This window comes from Scyliorhinus torazame, chromosome 8, assembly GCF_047496885.1.
Source record: "Scyliorhinus torazame isolate Kashiwa2021f chromosome 8, sScyTor2.1, whole genome shotgun sequence".
In the NCBI taxonomy this organism is placed as follows: Eukaryota; Metazoa; Chordata; class Chondrichthyes; order Carcharhiniformes; family Scyliorhinidae; genus Scyliorhinus; species Scyliorhinus torazame.
The window spans coordinates 26,341,504-26,358,966 of record NC_092714.1 but is presented as its reverse complement, the minus strand read 5'-3'; the positions used below and the strand labels follow the sequence as shown (position 1 = coordinate 26,358,966).

The following is a 17,463-nucleotide window of genomic DNA, read 5'->3' as shown; positions in this document are numbered from 1 at the left end:
ATATCTGGTGGGGGAGGATGGGACACGGGATTAGAAGTCGGCCCGCATCGCAGAACAAAGCCAAAGGCTTCATACTGGTTCTGGTGAGGGTACATGTTTCTCCTCCATGTGTACACCACTGTCCCACTTTCCCGATGGTGGTAACCTAACATGTGTCCCATTTCTCACCCCCCCCCCTGCACCATGGTGTCAATGCCCTAGATGCTGCTCCTCAGTGATTGGACCATGCTCTGCAGTACCTCGGTAATGTCCACCTGCGACTGGGACAAGCTCCGCAGTACCTCTGCCATGCCCATCCTGAGGCCCGGACATGCCCTTCAGCGCCCCAGCAAGCCCGACATCGTGCCGAGGCCCTCCGCCATGGCCGTCACAGACTGTGCCATGCTTTGGACACCTCTACTAATGCTGCTGACCAGGCTCTCTACTGCGGTCGCCACCCTAGTAGTGTTGGCTACGGCGCCACCCATTGCCGGCGCCATCTCCTGTGCCCGAAGCTCTAGGACTCCTCCTATCAGCTATGGACCTGCTGGAGTGACGCTGAGATTGCCCTCTGAATTGCTCCTTAATGTCTTCATCAGCTCCGGGATAGCATGTTCCATGGGCTCAGCATCAGACTGGTACCCTGCTGGGTCCTGGGATCCAGCAGACCTCCGACTGCTGTCTCGCCAAGGGGTTCCTGCTACCACCTGATGTATATCAGCGATTGTGTAGTGCTCACCAGATTGTGCCCCAGAAGTCTGATCGCTAACGTTGCCCCCCCCCCCCCCGAGGTGAGTGTCTCTGAGCTGGTAGAGGGTGGGGAGGGTGGGGATGACGGCTGTGATGCATCGATTGTGGCACCCTCTGAGCTCTCCGCCTGGGGAACAGCGGAGGGGGCCACCACTGATGGGGTGGAGACATTGGCTGGAGGATCTACATAGAACATACAGTGCAGAAGGAGGCCATTCGGCCCATCGAGTCTGCAGACCCACTTTAAGCCCTCACACTTCCACCCTATCCCCGGAACCCAATAACCCCTCCTAACCTCTATGGACACTAAGACCCTCGGGGAACAGACGATCCCTCCTGGCCACAACTGCATCTAGGAGCTTCCCCAGGTCCGCTTCTCCAAACCTTGGGGCTGGCTGTCTTGACAACATGCCGGGAACTAGGCGGGGACGGCTGTGCAAGTGCTTTTCGACCTCGTTAGCGGGGGGCTGGCAAGCGCAGTCTTGACGAATCAGGTGGCGACCCTTCATTTGTGCGGCGAGAAGCCTGTGGGGTCTCGTTACGTGGGCCAATTAATGTTGTATTACATTGCAGGCCTCGCTGAGCCGAGCACCGGCTGCTCACGGCAGTTCAATCACGCCCAATGAGCATCATGTGTTCGAATCTCTCCCACTCGATTGGTATGTAATGGACCGGCCAAATTTATATTTTCAGTACTTGAAGCCTTTTGAAAGGTGCAACAAGTGTGTGGGATAATGCCATTGCTGAGGAGTTTGGCTTTAAGAGGCAGTCGTTCTGTGAGGGGCTATTATTAAAGGCTATTGTACATTTTATAAGTTCTTGCCATCTTGACCGATTTGGTGTAGGTTTATGAATGCTTTTTGAGCTTGTTTCCACACTTGCTTAGACGTTTTTCCTCCACTTCCTTGAGTTAATTTCATGATGAACTTTTTCCTTGCCAAGCTGGAGTCATGAACGTTGCTGTTTGGTTTATTTGTTGTGTGCGCTCTAACTATCCGACCTCCATTAAACGCAAAGGCGGGAAGAGCAGGGAATCTTGCTCCGTGTTATTCAGTTGTTTTGCTTTCTGACTTGTCAGTGAGTAAACCACACCGATTTACAGTAACGGGTACTGACCCGGCGATTGGGATGGTGGTGAAATGAGAGGGTTCACTCTTGCTTCTTTACATCAGAAACTATTTCAAACCGCCGTTATTGGACGGTTATGGGCTCCTCATGCACAATACCCTATCTGCATGTTTGCTACAATATACAATCCTATGAGCATGTGTAGGGTTTGAATCTGATGTCACTTTGTTTTATGGGCATTGTTTGTTTAATTATGGACTATTTAGTGGCATGGGTCCCTCATTTGCTGTCATTGGTGTTCATGTTGTGGGGGGCAGATTGTGAATGATTTGTTACCAAATGTATTTACGATGTGATGAGGCCCATTGTTATGATGGTGAGGGTCTCCGGCATATGAGTCCCAACCCATTGGTGTTTATTATCTCCCTTGTGTGGATTCAGCAGTCCCATGAGTAATTGTGGAGTCATGTACAAGGTTCTTTAGGTGGAAGTATGTCACCAGAAAACAGCTGACTGCAGGTATATGGGAGGACCTCATGGTGAATCAATCTTGCCTGAGGAGGAGATAATCGCTCCTGCGTAGCTCAGGCTACATGGCCATCTTACCCAGCTGCGAAGCCATCGGTGGCCACCTCATCTGTTTCAATATCTTCCGAATGGACAGGGGCTTCCTCCATCATCTCCTTCATCTTCCTCATGCTCTGGGGTAGGAGCTCTGCCCTTGATGGCGTGTCATTGATTTTGTAGGCCCTACCACCGTGCAATGGTGTGCGGCTCACGGCACAACCTTTCTTCACACCCTTGCTGGGTCATATTACAGAGCTTTCACCAGAGCGATTGGAGCACTTTTTCAAATCACTTTCTTGATGGTGCACCTTGTGACGATATGGCTGCTGTTGTAGTTGCACTCTCCCTCTGTCTGGTGGCTTCTCAAAGGAGGCCGTTGGCCAAGTTCCAAAGAGGGTAGCATTTGTCCCCCAGAAGTCCACCATGGATCTGTGTTGGTGAGTGAAATAATTGAGACTCCTTTGTGTAATGTTCTTGTCGGATGGCCTCATTTATGTTACAAGAATGCGCCTCTGCCGTTGTTAGGAACATCTGTACGTTACGCAAATTTGATTGATCTCCTAAATTTACAGCAGTAAGAAACGGATTAAATTGTTATTTAAACACATGCTAGTTGCTGTCCTCATTACCATAAAATATGAAACTCTTTGGTGGCTTCAACGACTACATGTGGTTCATTCTTGCAGTCTGCAAAATCTTCAAATCGCTGAGTACCTCCATGGCTTCACTCGATGATGGGATATTTTTTGCTCAGTGTTTAGTACCATCCAACCCTGGTACCATGTAATGTTCTTGACGGATGGCCTGATTTATATTACAAGAACACTTGTAGCTAAAGCTATAAACGATTTGTTAACCTTAACTCTGGGTCAAATGTATACAAAACAACAGATGAATAACAGTATGAATATACACAATCTACCTCTCTCCCAGTTCACTCGACAGTCTGAAGTTACCTGATTCCCACATTCACTTATATACTAATGAGACTCCTAGTGGTCAGTCAGTAAATTACAACACAACCATGATATCACTGCACTTTGGATCAATGGTCACAAACCCATGACTGAAATGACTCCAGTTGACACAAGTGTCTGCGGATTGAGTTGAGACCTTTTATGGCAAAGTGGGCATGATCAATAGCACACGAGGGAAGCCTGGGCAAAGGTCACGGTGCTCTGCATCTGAGACAGAAAATCTATAGGGAAATTAATGTGCTTCCCCACAAACAAATCGGGCATTAGTTGCAGCCTTGTGCTGCTGAATGGGATATACCAGACCGCCTTCTGATGATCACCGGAAAGATCCTGAGGCATAGAAGTTGAGAGTGACGGTTATCTTTGCCGTGATAGGGCAGCACGGTGGCACAGTGGGTTAGCCCTGCAGGTTCGATCCCGGCTCTGGGTCACTGCCTGTGTGGAGTTTGCACATTCTCCCCGTGTTTGCATGGGTTTCGCCCCCACAACCTAAAGATATGCAGGCTAGGTGGATTGGCCACGCTAAATTGCCCCTTAATTGGAAAAAATGAATTGGGTACTCTAAATTTATTTATTTAAAAAAAAATCTTTTGTGGTGATATGCATCACTGTAAATACACAAGGGGTTAATGTAAATACACTACGACTAAGCAAACACTAGAGGGAGCACCAGAGACGGTATGACATGCAGACATACAGCTAATGAACACACAGAATAGGACATGACCAATGGGCAGTCAAGACACACACAGGTGACACTACCACAAGGGGGCATTACACAACCCATATATAAGGACAGGGCACACCTGCTCTGTCTCTTTCCACAGGCGACACTTAGAGAGTAGGACAGGGGCAGATTAGAAGCATCACGTGGCTTCGAGCAGACTGGTTAGACTGAGTTACTAGAGCAAGATTAGCAGGAGAGTCGAACTCACAGAGAATTGTTCTAATGGTTCAATAAATCACATTGAACTTACTTCAAAGTCTGGAGTATCTTTTGGTCAAAGCTGCATCAAGTTGCAGCCTGTGTTATCCCAGAGTACATAACACATCAATCTTCACTGGCAGGACATGGGGTAGATGGAGTGTGGCTCTTGAGTATTGCTGAATCATGCGGAAAATCTCTGTCACCACCTCACCTTGACCTCCGTCACCTTTGACACTGGTTCTCTGTCATATTGAGGTCTGCCCTAGATCTGGACAGGATGCTCTACCTTTCCTTTTCTCCCCCCACCCCCCCCCCCCTTCTCCTTGGTGCGTGGACAGCAACCTGTTCCTCCTGATTAGCTACCCTCCCGCTGACCTATGGCAGCACATGGTGATTGACTATGGCCTCTGTGTGAGGGTCGTCCATCTTCTGTGCACCTTTTACACAAAGCACTCTGCTCCCCGCTCCAGCATTGAGTTTCTTCCTGGAAGCCGGTGCATGAGTTAGTAGGGCCAGAAATAATTGCCCTGTGAGGCCAAGATCCCCATTCTCCTCCTCCTTTGGTTGAGGGAATATGGTTGGGGATTTATTCTGTGCCATTTGTAGGGCGGTGCATCAAGGTGTAACGCAAATTGCGCAGTGGTACCTATCTCTTCAATTGACTCCTTCGGCTATCCAAACAGTTACGCCAAGTTGCAACCTGCTCTTACCAGGTCTATTTAGCAAACTTTGGGATCCACACTGATTTGTTATGTTATCGGAGTAACATAAGCGGCTTCCTTGTGGTGCACTTGACAAAGGAAGGTTCAGACATGGAGATAACTCAACACGTTTATTAAAGTATTTACACTTCTATTACTCTGGTTCGACACTACTGCTAATCCTGCTATAGCTACCCAGACTGACTAACCAGTTGCTGCAATCCACGTGGTGGGTGTAATATTGAATCAACCCTGTGTCTCTACTGACTGACTGTCTCCACTGGAAAGAGGCACATCATGTGTGTGTGGTGTCCTTTGTATATGTGTTGGTGTAATGCCCTCCTGTGGTCGTGTCCCCTCTGTGTGTATCGTGAATGTCCATTGGTCGTGTCCTATCTAACTGATCTATTGGTTGAGCGTGTGTGTGTGTGATGTTTCTGGTGCTCCCTCTCGTGTCTAGCTAGCCTACATGCATTTACATTGATGTACATCATCACACACACTACTAGGCCAAAATCCAGGAGGAGTGGAGGAGCTGTTGATTTAAATGACCAACTGATTCAGTAAAAGGTGAGTGTTTGAAAAATGTCCAGGGAAAATGGGAAGTGCTGTATTCACGGGCCGGACTTGAAATTTTTGGAAGTTTCCATTCTGTTATTTTCGGCAAGGCAGAGAGCCCCCCCCCCCCCCGAAAATCTGGGCCCTTGGGACTCGTTCCTGTAATCTTTCACATCACTGCAGACCCCGGAAAGGGGCAGACAAGTCCTTGATTTCAGATTTCTTCTCTAAGAGAAAAGCACCGCCTGACACTGCCTCCGTGCATCCTGGACTTGGATTTGAACCCACACCCTTCTGCTTTAAAGGTGAGAGTGCTACCAGCTAAACGCAGCTGACAGCTAGCCACAATTCTGAGCCACACAGAAGATTTCTGTGATCAATCTCTTCGAAACTGGCCTGTCAAATAAATTGCAATTTCCCCTTCCCCTCAGCTACAAAGATAGTCCCTTTATTTTCTTTGAAATTAAATTTTAAGCAAAGTTGCCTGAAGAGAAGGCTGGCTAATGTCACCTTAACTAATCAATGCTCTGAAGAACAGCAAGACTTGTCTAGTTAATTGGAAACCAATTGCTTCTTTGGTTATTTCCTTTGGGCTTTCTTTTCCACCTCCTTGCTTTGTGTTGGATCATTTTTTGTTTGTCCCCCACACCTCCAGTAGATAAATGGCAAAATCTAGCAACAATGGACAGATCCTTGTGCCTCGTACATTATGTAATATAAAAGATAACTTTGCTTGGTTTTATCGGTGTTTATTACTCTTTCATGCTATTAATCATTTCAGTCTTGCACTCGAATTAGTGTTTTAGACTTCAGCGTTAGGTTTTGGCGCTCCGCCAAGCTCCTCGGGCGGTTTAATATCTGGTAATTATTAACCACGGCTGAGCAGATATTGCTTGCTGGGGTGTAAAATACTGAGGCTGTGTCCTAATTGAGGGTCTGCATAGCAAATTGGTAAAGAGTGCAGAAATCTAACGGAGAAAAGTCGCTTTTGAATTAGTTCTTTCCACTGAAAGCCAGATGGGTTGAGAAGTGAGGTGTGGCAGGAGGGGCCTTGCTCACTTGCACCCAGGTGCTAGGCCGGAGTAATTTATGTTTTTGTTTTCTGGCTCAGTCAAATCCCTTTCTTTGTCCCCGTAGCCAAGCTGTCTCTGTACGTTACCTTCGCCATAGTGAAAAGCAAATTACTGCGGATGCTGGAATCTAAAACAAAAGCAGAAAATGCTGGGCAATCTCAGCAGGCCTGACAGCGTCTGTGGAGCTAGAACGTCCGGGTGACTCTTTGTCACTATAGTGCCCATGGTAGCTGGGGAGCTTTTGACTTTTTGGAGGGAGGTAAGAGGCAAGGGAGACGGCAGCAATAGTCTTTGCTGCCAGCCAGCCACCAGAGGGGATTATCTCTTCTTTCCCCGCCCCCCCCACCCCCCCCCCCCCCACCCCACCCCCACACCCAATAACATTCCTGCTATGCTTTACAACTCTTGTTTCTTGGAACTTAAGGTGCATTTGAGGATTGCACTGCTGAAACTATTCTTGAGATGAAATAACTTTTTTCCCCCTCTTTGTCACCTCTTCATATCTCTTGCCTTGCTGGAGTCCATCCTCAACCTGCCTTCTCTACCATGTTAAACTCTTTCAGGTGATGTGGGTATTGCTGGTTAGGCCAGCAGTTTTCTTTTTCTTTGCTCCACCTCATTTGCCCTAAAGAAGGCGGTGATGAGCTGCCTTCTTGACCACTGGATTCCATGCAGTGTAGGTGCACTCACAGTGCTGTTAGGGAGGGAGTTCCAGCATTTTGACCCAGTGGCTGTGAAGGAATGGTGATATATTTTCAGGTCAAGATGATGAGTGGCTTGGAGGGGAATTTGCAAGTGGTGATGTTCCTCGAGGTTGTGGTAGAAGTGGCAGGTTTGGAGAGTGCCGTCAACAGAGACTTGAGTTCCTGTAGTGCATTTTGTAGATGGTACACATGTCTGCTACTGTGCATCAGTGGTGGAGTGAGTGAATGCTGGGGTGTTGACACCCCGTCCAATCAAGAAGACTGAATTGTCCTGGATGGTGTGAAGCTTCTTGTGTTGTTGAAGCTGCATTCATCTAGGCAACACACCAGAATGTGCCTTGCAGGTGGCTTTGGAGAGTCAGGAAGGCAACCACAGTACTGATTTCTGTTTCTGGTTAATGGTCACCCCCAGGATGATGTTAGTGGGTGATTCAGTGATGGTAATGCCAGTGAATGTTAAGGGCAGATTCTCTCTTTATGGAGATGGTCATTGCCTAGAATGTGTGGCGCAATATGTTACCTCACTGAGGTGACCATTTGAACCTTAACATTGTTCGATTGCGTGGGGATTGATCCTGTCCTCCATAAACATACACGCACCTCCAATAATGTACATGGTATTGCCAACCCAGGGGCTGGTTTAGCACAGTGGGCTGAACAGCTGGCTTGTAATGTAGAACAAGGCCAGCAGCGCAGGTTCAATTCCCGTACCGGCATGCCCGAACAGGCACCGGGATGTGGCGACTAGGGGCTTTTCACAGTAACTTCATTGAAGCCTACTTGTGACAATAAGCTATTATTATCATTATTATTATTATTATCACTTTTCCTGGCATCTTGCAATTGAAGCCCAGGAGAAAATTCATAAGGACATAAAATAGGGACATAGAACCATCTAGGGCAGCACGGTAGCATTGTGGATAGCACAATTGCTTCACAGCGCCAGGGTCCCAGGTTCGATTCCGGCTTGGGTCACTGTCTGTCCGGAGTCTGCACATCCTCCCAGTGTGTGCGTGGGTTTCCTCCGGGTACTCTGGTTTCCTCCCACAGTCCAAAGATGTGCAGGTTCGGTGGATTGGCCATGATAAATTGCCCTTAAGTGTCCAAAATTACCCTTGGTGTTGGGTGGGTTTACTGGGTTATGGGGATAGGGTGGAGGTGTTGACCTTGTGTAGGGTGCTCTTTCCAAGAGACGGTGAAGACTCGATGGGCCGAATGGCCTCCTTCTGCACTGTAAATTCTATGGATAATTCTTACTGCTCCTTTGAAAACTTTGAGTTACTGTATAAAAATGCTGAAAATTGGAGTTTACTGGGCAGGCCAATTGAAAGTAGGAGATCTTATAATGAAACTTTACATGAGTATGTCCAACAGTTAGCAACCTGGTCCCATGAGTGACCACTCAAAAGCCGTCCAGACCGTGCAGGTAAATCTAGTGGGATTGGTGATTGGAACAAACACTGAAGAATTTGTGTTGTTTCTTGCAGAAACAATCAGAAGTATTGATATAAACTTGAGGTCATCCAAAACTCTTCCTGCATTCTCACTTGCACCAAGTGCCATTCACCTCTGCTCACTGACCTACATCAGCTCCTTGATTTGAAAATTCTCATCCATGTCTTCAAATGCCTCCATGGCCTTGCCCTCAGCCCTTCTCCCATTCCGGCCTCTTGAGCATTCCCAGTTTTAATCACTCTCCTATTGGCAGTCTTTGGATGGAATTCCATTGTCTAACTTTCTCAGCCGTTCTACTTGTCTCCACAATGCCTCTTTTGATCAAGCTTTTTGTCAGCTGTTCCAATTTCTCCTCGTGGCTTGGCATTAAGATTTATTTGATTCTCTATGGACGTAATCCAATGGCAACGCTGCGCCTGGAAGTCAGCTCGCCATGGCACAGCATGGCTGATAAAAGCCCGCTCCCGGGGTCTACCCAGCTTGCAACGCCTCGCGAGACCCAGTGCAATCTCACAAGACTTTGCGATGTAAATCCCTCCCGTTGAGGGTGGGATCACTTTTTGGCAAATCTGCATATTAGAACGGGGCCAGTTTCTCAACATCTCAGACCTAGCTCTCTTGCTGACCATCTTGAAATTGTGATCCCCCCCCCCTACTCACTAACGTGCCAACTCCTGCGAAGGGCCTTGGGACGTTTTACTGTGTTAAAGGCGCACTTGTTTGTATTTTTGTTGCTCAATCTATAAATTGCCACCCTGACGATGCATAAGCATTGCGCCACTTCGCATTCGCATCAGAATCCTACTAAAAGCAGGGAGATTAATGATCGGTTAAATCTTGTCTTTCTTTAATTGCCATGACAACCGTACACGTTCACTTGAACCAATAGCAGAGGGCCACCTTTTGATGTCATGCTTGAAGAATTTTAACTTTGATAATGCAGGGCTCCCGCAAGAACCAGGAACAGGAGTAGACCTTATTGCCCTACGAGCCTGCTCCGCCATTTTAATACAATCCTGGGTGATCTCTGGCTTCTACTTCATTTTCCTGACCACTCCCCATATCCCTTAATTCACTAAGAGACCAAATATCTGTCTGTCGTAACCGTAGATATATTTAATGATGGCGCATCCAAACCCTCCTGTAGGTAGAGGAGTGTCAAGTATTCACAACCCTTTTTGAGTGAAGTAGTTTCTCAAAATTGATTTGGCCCTTTATCCTGACCGTGCAGTGACGTTTCCTATTCTCTTCAACCGCAGGAGCAATCTCTCGGCACCCTTCTCGAAATGTTCATGTTTCAATGAGATTGCTTCTCATTCTACTAAATTCCAGAGAGTTACAATTTAATCATCATTGGGCAATCCCCTCATCCCAGGGACACATCTAGGGACCACTTCACCAGCCGACCTCCAATGCAACTCTTACCCTCTCCTCAGTGTGAAGACCAAAGCTGTGCCCAGCATTCCAGGTGTGATCTATCCAAAACCCCTGGACAATTGTTGGAATATTTTGTATCCCCTTCCAATGAAGACCACCAAGCCGCACGGTGGCACAGTGGTTAGCACTGCTGCCTCAGTGTCAGGGGCCTGGGTTCAATTCCGGCCCTGGGCGACTGTTGTGTGAGGAGTTTGCACTTTCTCCCCCTGCCTGTGTGGGTTTCCCCCGGGTGCTCCGGTTTCCTCCCACAGTCCAAAGATGTGCAGGTTAGTTGGGGTTACGGGGATAGGACGGGGGAGTTGGCCTAGGTACGGTGCTCTTCGGGGTGTTTGTTGTAGACTCGTTGGGCCGAGCAGTCTCCTTCTACACTGTGGGGTTCTTTTGACTTCCTAATTGTTTGCTACAACTGGTATGCTAACATTCTGCATTCCTTGCATACGCACACCCAAGTCTCTTTGAACATCAACACTTCACAACTTTTTTTTGTTACCTGCTTTTTTAATCTTGCGACCGAGATGAACAACTTCAAACTTCCCTACATTATACACCGTGTGCCATCTTATTGCCCACTCCCCTAACCTGGCTATATCTCTTTGCAACTTCTGTGTCCTTCCCACAGTTTACCTTTCCAGTTAGTTTTGGTATCAGCAGCAATCTAATACTCTCTGCCTCAAAGTCATTAATATAGATTTAAATAGGTGAGGCCCCAACAGTGACCCTTGTGATGCGCCACTGCCATCTTGGAAAAATCCCCATTTATAAGCTCTCTGCTTTCTATTTGTTACAGTAAGAAGTTTTACAACACCAGGTTAAAGTCCAACAGGTTTGTTTCGATGTCACTAGCTTTTGGAGCTATGCTAAAATATTAACTCCAGCTCCATGAGTCTTTAAGCTGCTATTAAGCTTTTTTAGTGGCATCTTATCCAATGCCTTTTTGGAAATTCAGATATACTACATCTACTAGTTCCCCATTATCTACCCTTCAAGTTACATCCTCAAAATACGCTAATGTTTTGTCAAATGGGACCCAAGTAAAACCAAGTTGACTTGTTCTAATTATATTCTTGCTTCTTTAAGTGCATTGTTAAGACTTCTTAATACTGGATTCAGCATTTTTCTAACAACTGATGTTAGGCGAACTGGCCTGTAGTTTCCTTGTTTTTGTTTCTCGTCCCTCTTCTCATGAAAGGTGGGCTAACATTTTCCAAATCCAGTTGAATGGGACTATTCCCAAATCTAAGGTATGTTGGAAAATCATAGCCAGCACATCCACTACCTGACAGCTAACTCTTTTAGAACCCTAGGGTTGTAACTTCCAAGCTCCGGGGCACACTTGGCCCGCACCATCCGGAGAGGGGGTTCCCCCTAAGCTGTACTGGGGAACTTCCCATAGAAGTTCCCAGGTAGGAATTACGCAGCAATTTCCTGGGAAGCTCACAACTTTCAATGGGCAACGGTGCTGCGCTGGGGACTATCGAACTATCAAAAGTGGAATTGAAATCGCAAACTTTGGATAGCTCCAATAGGGTTACAGCAACAGTGACCCAGGAGAAGCTAGAGAGATTCAAACCATTTCGAGCTTCTGGGAACTACAGCATTATCCCACCCCCTCAGCCATTTGTCTGGGTTTCCCTCCATGTCCTGGGAACACTGCAGTACACGAGTCTGAGTCTGAAGGGCAGGCGAGATGGGATGAGCTGGATTTCCAGCTCAGTGTCTGGACCGGCAATCTGACTCCATGGCCGCTCCATTGGAAGTTGGGGTGGAGGCCAGGGATTGTCGGAATTTAATCCCTCCAATTTCACCGATACTTTCTCTGCTGCTATTCATTTCTTTTCATCTTCTCCCAATTTTTAGTGCCTAGTTTGCCATCTCGACGCTGCATTAGAATGTTGGCTCAGATGTGATTAAGTCACGATGTGGTGTCTGAACCCAAAATTTGACTCGCGCGTGAAGCTGGATTTATAGGGGCCATTTGCAAAGAGCTTAAGATTGTTGTTTTACAATTTAATAGTCGTGCATCTACTAGTCTGGCACGGTGGCACAGTGGTTAGCACTACTGCCTCACAGCGCCAGGGACCCGGTTTCAATTCCGGCCTTGGGTGACCATGTAGAGTTTGCATCGACTCCTTGTGTCTGTGTGGGTTTCCTCCGGGTGCTCCAAATTTCCTCCCACCGTCCAAAGGTGTTCAGGTTGGGTGGCGTTATGGGGATAGGAGAGGGGAATGGGCCTAGTTAAGGTGCTCATTCAGAGTGTTGGTGCAGTCTCAATGGGCTGAATGTCCTCCTTCTGCACTGTAGGGATTCTCTGGTTCTATCATGTTTATCTTGAAGGAGTTATGCATTGTACATATTTTGGACTCTCATTGGGGGGCCGGATTCTAAACTATTATACTTTTTTCCCCCTCTTGTTCAGATCTAGTACCTATACGTCTGCTGGCCTGGCTGTCTCTGTCAGATATACCCTGGGAAGTTGGGAGGGTAACCTTGGCACAGATATCATCACCATTCCAAAAGGACCTAATGGTACTGTCACCATCAATATTGCCACTATACTCAAATCGGAGGAGTTCTTCTTGCCTGGAATAAACTGGCAAGGGATTCTGGGACTGGCCTACAGAATTTTAGCCAAAGTAAGTTCCTGTTTCAAAAAATATTATTATTCAGATCGTTCCTCTGCATTTGCTCTTCCCAAAGAAACCTGGACCGGTACGATGGGTAAAAATGTGTAATGTCGACTTCCGGGTGCGGCGATGACTAGCTGAGTCGCATGTTTCAGCAGCTCCCGGTGGAACGGACTTTTGGGCTCTTAATAAGAGCCCCAACGGCAATTTTAACGGCTAAAAGTACTGTGCGGTGAACCAGAAGGGAATCCCCCCTGGATACGGATGAAAAAAGGAGAAGAAGGTGGCCGGATTGCGGTGGATCCTTTAGAGCAGCGGCAAGGAAGGCAAGCAAAAACCAAGATGGCGTCGGAAGGTGGCAGTTTAATATGGGGCCCTGAACAACACGAGTTTTTGAAACGCTGCGTGGAAGAACTCAAAAAGGAAATGAAGAAGGAGCTGTTGGCCCCGATATTACAGGCGATCGAAGGGCTAAAGGAGGAGCAAAAGACCCAGGAGCGGGAGCTTCGGGTCGTGAAGGCAAAGGCTGCCGGGAATGAGGACGACATACAGGGCCTGGTGGTGAAGACGGAGATGCATGAGGCACATCAGAAACGATGTGTGGAAAGGCTGGAGGCGCTGGAGAACAACGCGAGGAGGAACAAACTAAGGATTCTTGGTCTTCCTGAAGGTGCGGAGGGAGCGGACTTTGGGGCATATGTGAGCACGATGCTGCACTCGTTAATGGGAGCGGAGGCCCCGGCGGGTCCGCTGGAGGTGGAGGGAGCATACCGAGTGATGGCGCGAGGACCGAGAGCAGGAGAAATTCCTAGAGCCATAGTGGTGAGATTCCTCCGTTTTAAGGATAGAGAGATGGTCCTTAGATGGGCAAAGAAAACTCGGAGCAGTAAGTGGGAGAACGCGGTGATCCGCGTATACCAAGACTGGAGTGCGGAGGTGGCGAGAAGGAGGGCGAGCTTTAATCAGGCCAAGGCGGTGCTTCGCAAAAAGATAAAATTCGGAATGCTGCAACCGGCAAGACTGTGGGTCACATATCAAGGGAGGCACCACTACTTTGAGACGGCGGATGAGGCGTGGACTTTTATCGTGGAAGAAAAATTGGAATGAGCGGGTTATTAAAAAAAGAACGTTTGAAACAAAGTGGTGGGGCGAGTATGGGGGGCGAAGAAGGGGGGAAAGAGGAGTTTTATGTTATTAATCCTGCGATGTGGTAACTTTTCTCTCTTCCACAAGAGGTGGTGGGGGGAGGAAAGGAGGTGGAGGAGATGGGGCGTTGGCCATTGGGTGTGGGGCCAAGGGGGAAGCGCGGGCTCGGTTCCCGCGCTATGATAATCATGGCGGGAATAGGGAAGCAGGAGGGGGCGTCGCACGGTGCGAGCCGAGGTCACGGGGGGAAGCAGAGGTCGGCCAGAGTTTGCTGACTTCTGGGAGCAACATGGGGGGTGTAACTACGCTAGTGGGGGATCTAGCGGGGGGGGTGGGAGGGGGGAATTATTGGGCTGCTGCTGCTGGGGAGAAGGGGGAGCTGGCATGGGGTGGGATGGGCGGGGGGGCACCGCCTGGGGGGGACACAGCTGCGTGGGAACCGGGTGAGGAGCTGGAAAAAGGGGATGGCTAATCGACAAGGGGTGGGGGGGGGTAAAAAGCCCCCCAACCCGGCTGATCATGTGGAACGTGAGAGGGCTGAACGGGCCGATAAAGAGGGCACGGGTACTCGCACACCTTAAGAAACTTGAGGCAGACGTGGTTATGTTACAGGAAACGCACTTGAAACTGATAGACCAGGTGAGACTACGCAAAGGTTGGGTGGGGCAGGTGTTCCATTCGGGGCTAGATGCGAAAAACAGGGGGGTGGCTATATTAGTGGGGAAGCGGGTAATGTTTGAGGCAAAGACTATAGTGGCGGATAGCGGGGGCAGATACGTGATGGTGAGTGGCAAACTACAGGGGGAGACGGTGGTTTTGGTAAACGTATATGCCCCAAACTGGGATGATGCCAATTTTATGAGGCGTATGCTAGGACGCATCCCGGACCTAGAGGTGGGAAAGTTGGTAATGGGGGGAGATTTCAATACGGTGTTGGAACCAGGGCTGGACAGGTCGAGGTCCAGGACTGGAAGGAGGCCGGCAGCAGCCAAGGTGCTTAAAGATTTTATGGAGCAGATGGGAGGAGTAGACCCGTGGAGATTTAGCAGACCTAGGAGTAAGGAGTTTTCGTTTTTCTCTTATGTCCACAAAGTCTATTCGCGAATAGACTTTTTTGTTTTGGGAAGGGCGTTGATCCCGAAGGTGAGGGGAACGGAGTATACGGCTATAGCCATTTCGGATCACGCTCCACATTGGGTGGACTTAGAGATAGGGGAGGAAAAAGAACGGCGTCCACCCTGGAGAATGGACATGCGACTAATGGCAGATGAGGGTGTGTGTCTAAGGGTGAGGGGGTGCATTGAAAAGTACTTGGAACTCAATGATAATGGGGAGGTCCAGGTGGGAGTGGTCTGGGAGGCGCTGAAGGCAGTGGTTAGAGGGGAGCTGATATCAATAAGGGCACATAAAGGAAAGCAGGAGAGTAGGGAACGGGAGCGGTTGCTGCAAGAACTTCTGAGGGTGGACAGGCAATATGCGGAGGCACCGGAGGAGGGACTGTACAGGGAAAGGCAAAGGCTACACGTAGAATTTGACTTGCTGACAACGGGTACTGCAGAGGCACAGTGGAGGAAGGCACAGGGTGTACAGTACGAATATGGGGAGAAGGCGAGCAGGTTGCTGGCCCACCAATTGAGGAAAAGGGGAGCAGCGAGGGAAATAGGGGGAGTGAGGGATGAGGAAGGAGAGATGGAGCGGAGAGAGTGAATGGAGTGTTCAAGGCATTTTATAAAAAATTATACGAAGCTCAACCCCCGGATGGGAGGGAGGGAATGATGGGCTTTTTGGACCGGCTGGAATTTCCCAAGGTGGAAGAGCAGGAAAGGGTGGGACTGGGAGCACAGATTGAAATAGAGGAAGTAGTGAAAGGAATTAGGAGCATGCAGGCGGGGAAGGCTCCGGGACCGGATGGATTCCCAGTTGAATTTTACAGGAAATATGTGGACTTGCTCGCCCCGCTACTGATGAGGACCTTTAATGAGGCAAAGGAAAGGGGACAGCTGCCCCCGACTATGTCTGAGGCAACGATATTGCTTCTCCTAAAGAAGGAAAAGGACCCGCTGCAATGCGGGTCCTATAGACCTATTTCCCTCCTAAATGTAGACGCTAAGATTCTGGCCATGGTAATGGCAATGAGGATAGAGGATTGTGTCCCGAGGGTGGTCCATGAGGACCAAACTGGGTTTGTGAAGGGGAGACAGCTGAATACGAATATACGGAGGCTGCTGGGGGTAATGATGATGCCCCCACCAGAGGGGGAAGCGGAGATAGTGGTGGCGATGGATGCCGAGAAAGCATTTGATAGAGTGGAGTGGGATTATCTGTGGGAGGTGCTGAGGAGATTTGGTTTTGGAGATGAGTATGTTGGATGGGTGCAGCTGTTATATAGGGCCCCAGTGGCGAGTGTGGTCACGAATGGACGGGGATCTGCATGCTTTCGGTTCCATAGAGGGACAAGGCAGGGATGCCCTCTGTCCCCATTATTGTTTGCACTGGCGATTGAGCCCCTGGCAATAGCATTGAGGTGTTCCAAGAAGTGGAGGGGAGCACTTAGAGGAGGAGAAGAACACCGGGTATCTCTGTATGCGGATGATTTGTTGTTATATGTAGCGGACCCGGCGGAGGGGATGCCAGAGATAATGCGGACACTTCAGGAGTTTGGAGAATTCTCAGGATATAAACTGAACATGGGGAAAAGTGAGTTGTTTGTGGTGCATCAAGGGGAGCAGAGCAGAGAAATAGAGGACTTTCCGCTGAGGAAGGTAACAAGGGACTTTCGTTACTTGGGGATCCAGATCGCCAAGAATTGGGGTTAAATTTAACGCGATTGGTGGAACAAATGGAGGAGGACTTCAAGAGATGGGACATGGTATCCCTGTCACTGGCAGGGAGGGTGCAGGTGGTTAAAATGGTAGTCCTCCCGAGAGTCATCTTTGTGTTTCAGTGCCTCCCGGTGGTGATCACGAAGGCTTTTTTCAAAAGGATCGAAAAGAGTATCATGAGTTTTGTGTGGGCCGGGAAGACCCCGAGAGTGAGGAAGGGATTCTTACAGCGTAGTAGGGATAGGGGGGCTGGCACTACCGAGCCTAAGTGAGTACTACTGGGCCGCCAATATCTCAATGGTGAGTAAGTGGATGGGAGAAGAGGAGGGAGCGGCGTGGAAGAGATTGGAGAGGGCGTCCTGTAGGGGGACTAGCCTACAAGCTATGGTGACGGCCCCATTGCCGTTCTCACCGAAGAAATACACCACAAGCCCGGTGGTGGTGGCGACTTTGAAAATTTGGGGACAGTGGAGACGGCATAGGGGAAAGACGGGAGCCTTGGTGGGGTCCCCGATAAGAAATAACCATAGGTTTGCCCCGGGGAGAATGGATGGGGGATTTGGAATATGGCAAAGAGCAGGAGTAACGCAACTGAAAGATCTGTTTGTGGATGGGAAGTTCGCAAGTCTGGGAGCGCTGACCGAGAAATATGGGTTGCCCCAAGGGAATGCATT

The 17,463-nt window shown here is 48.8% G+C and overlaps 1 protein-coding gene across 1 annotated transcript in view; it reads left to right on the top strand.

Annotated features, from left to right (window-relative positions):
- Positions 1-17,463, top strand: part of bace2 (beta-secretase 2) — an 86,721-nt gene that overhangs the window by 19,753 nt on the left and 49,505 nt on the right. The window contains 1 exon segment of the mRNA XM_072513214.1: positions 12,614-12,830. Coding sequence (XP_072369315.1) covers positions 12,614-12,830 — 217 coding nt within the window.